Raw genomic sequence first — 1,930 nt, forward strand, 5'->3', positions numbered from 1 at the left:
TCACTGCTCCTTTGAATTGCGCAGTTTGTTGCTTTGAGAATTGGTTCTATTACTGACCATATGGTCGAGTGAAGTCATTTGTCGAGACTGTTGGCCTATGATTCGTCCGGTTGATGGGTTCTGAGACAAGACAATTTCATACCCATCTGCGTACGGTTCCATTCCCTCGGCCAGGATTTGCCAAACCAATCCACCTGCAATGCCTCCTCTTCTAGCAAACCTGTAGATATTACCGTAAATTGCGGCCATGAATGAGTCCCTGGCATATAAACTGTATCCTGGATCTTTACTTGATTTCCCAAATTCAGCGAGAACCAATGGTTTTTTGAGTATGGTCTTAGAGTCTGTGGAGTGACTGGTCATCCACCTTCTCATGAACATCATCTGTGCACCATCGCTCTGTCCAGACAGCCTATTTTGGTAACGTACACACATGATACAAGACATGCAATAAAGGAATTCATTAGGAGAGCGCTCTTCCATGGAAATTATACGGTGAAGGGAAGAAGAAATGAGGATTTTGTGCTACCAAATATCGGGATATGCATGAATGGTTGCAAAATCTATCTCTTTGATAAGATTATTGGTGATAAAATCTGTGCCCACTTGGTATCCAGGATTGTACTCCTTTTTGCCTGGCATTGAATCTCCATAGAATCCCTCCATCCCTATTTCTAGAAGGTGTTTGTTATCGAGTGATTTGACGTAAGTTGCCATTTCTTGAACCCAAGCCTATCATATTCATATATAGTGGAAGAGATTAAAAAAAAAGGGGAAAAAATTGAGAGCGGTTATATACGGAATGTGGAAACCTGTTTCCCTGGGAGAGAGAATAAGCATGTGAAGACATGAGTTAGAAATAAAAGGACTCACATTTAAGGTTTTTCCGGAGAAGTCGACCTGGCAACGAGGTTCATTGATTAGCTCCCATGCCATGATTGTTGGATCATCTTTATATGCAACTCTACTGATTGTGTTGATCCTAGTCAACACTTTCTGAGATCAAAAAACATAAACATAAACATTGGAACGCATGTATTTAGTGCTTTTGTTCATTGCAGTTCAATGATGTTATATAAAACGTAAAATTCGTCTTAGCTATTAATTAATGTCGACGACTGTTGAAAAAGCACACCCCTTCAAACCCAATCCAATCCAATATTGTGCTAACGTGGTATTGTTGATTATATATAAGATAATGGGATAACTCATGAAATTAATCCGGACGAAGGGGAAAAAAATAACAAGAAGGAGAAGACATGTTTCATCGAAAGGACCTTAATGTGATTCTTGTAATATCTCTTGACAGCATTCTTGGTGTAAAAATCATCATCGCTATTCACTTGTACTCCAGCATTTTTAGCCCACGTCACGTATTGTGTCCTTCCTCCAAAGTCCTTGTAGTTGTTGGTCAGACTCAGGATTAAGTGAACGCCATACTTCCTTGCTTCCGATACCACAAAATCAAGGGCCTGTAGTCATGACAATTTCTCCATTTACTACATGCACTTTGATCTTACCTAAGGAAATTTTGAAGATATGATCTGGAGCGTAACGCAAAAAAAGAAAAACAAATAACCTGAAAGACACGTTCATCATAGACTCCGGGGGACATTTGAAGAGCTCGATCGCCACCATCGCTGAATGCCCATGTCCGGCAAACAGTAAGCCCTGCAGCAGCAGCCTCGCGAAATACATTGGAAATTTTATGCCTTTCACTTGGCTCAGCTGCAACATGCATCATCCAGTAGGAGTTGAACCCATTGAAAAAAAATGGGGAACCACCTAACACGAATCGGGTTCCTCTTGTTTGAATAAAGCGCGAAGCAGAAGAAGAAACTCTATGGTTTTCGCAATGCAGGGATAAGACGAAGATCACAAGGAAGCAGCAAGAGAAGTTGCTGATATTGCTTCTCCGGGAGAAGGCCAT

The 1,930-nt window shown here is 40.9% G+C and overlaps 1 protein-coding gene across 1 annotated transcript; it reads right to left on the reverse strand.

Moving 5' to 3' along the window:
- LOC113748650 (mannan endo-1,4-beta-mannosidase 5-like) lies at positions 1-1,930 on the reverse strand. The gene is made up of 5 exons (XM_027292160.1): positions 1,580-1,930; positions 1,278-1,472; positions 874-996; positions 530-732; positions 1-412 (listed from the first exon to the last, which is right to left on the reverse strand). Exons 1-5 carry the CDS (start codon positions 1,928-1,930, stop codon positions 1-3), a joined length of 1,284 nt encoding a protein of 427 aa, XP_027147961.1.

Source organism: Coffea eugenioides, chromosome 10 (assembly GCF_003713205.1).
Source record: "Coffea eugenioides isolate CCC68of chromosome 10, Ceug_1.0, whole genome shotgun sequence".
Lineage (NCBI taxonomy): Eukaryota > Viridiplantae > Streptophyta > Magnoliopsida > Gentianales > Rubiaceae > Coffea > Coffea eugenioides.

What these genes read in the sequence shown, in the direction of transcription:
- LOC113748650 (XM_027292160.1), bottom strand. Translation starts at nt 1,930, where the DNA reads ATGGCCTTCTCCCGGAGAAGCAATATCAGCAACTTCTCTTGCTGCTTC. An exon ending in ATGATGAACGTGTCTTTCAG is followed by an intron (nt 1,473 to 1,579) that starts GTTATTTGTTTT and finishes TCATGACTACAG; the next exon opens with GCCCTTGATTTTGTGGTATC. An exon ending in CATGCATATCCCGATATTTG is followed by an intron (nt 413 to 529) that starts GTAGCACAAAAT and finishes TTACCAAAATAG; the next exon opens with GCTGTCTGGACAGAGCGATG.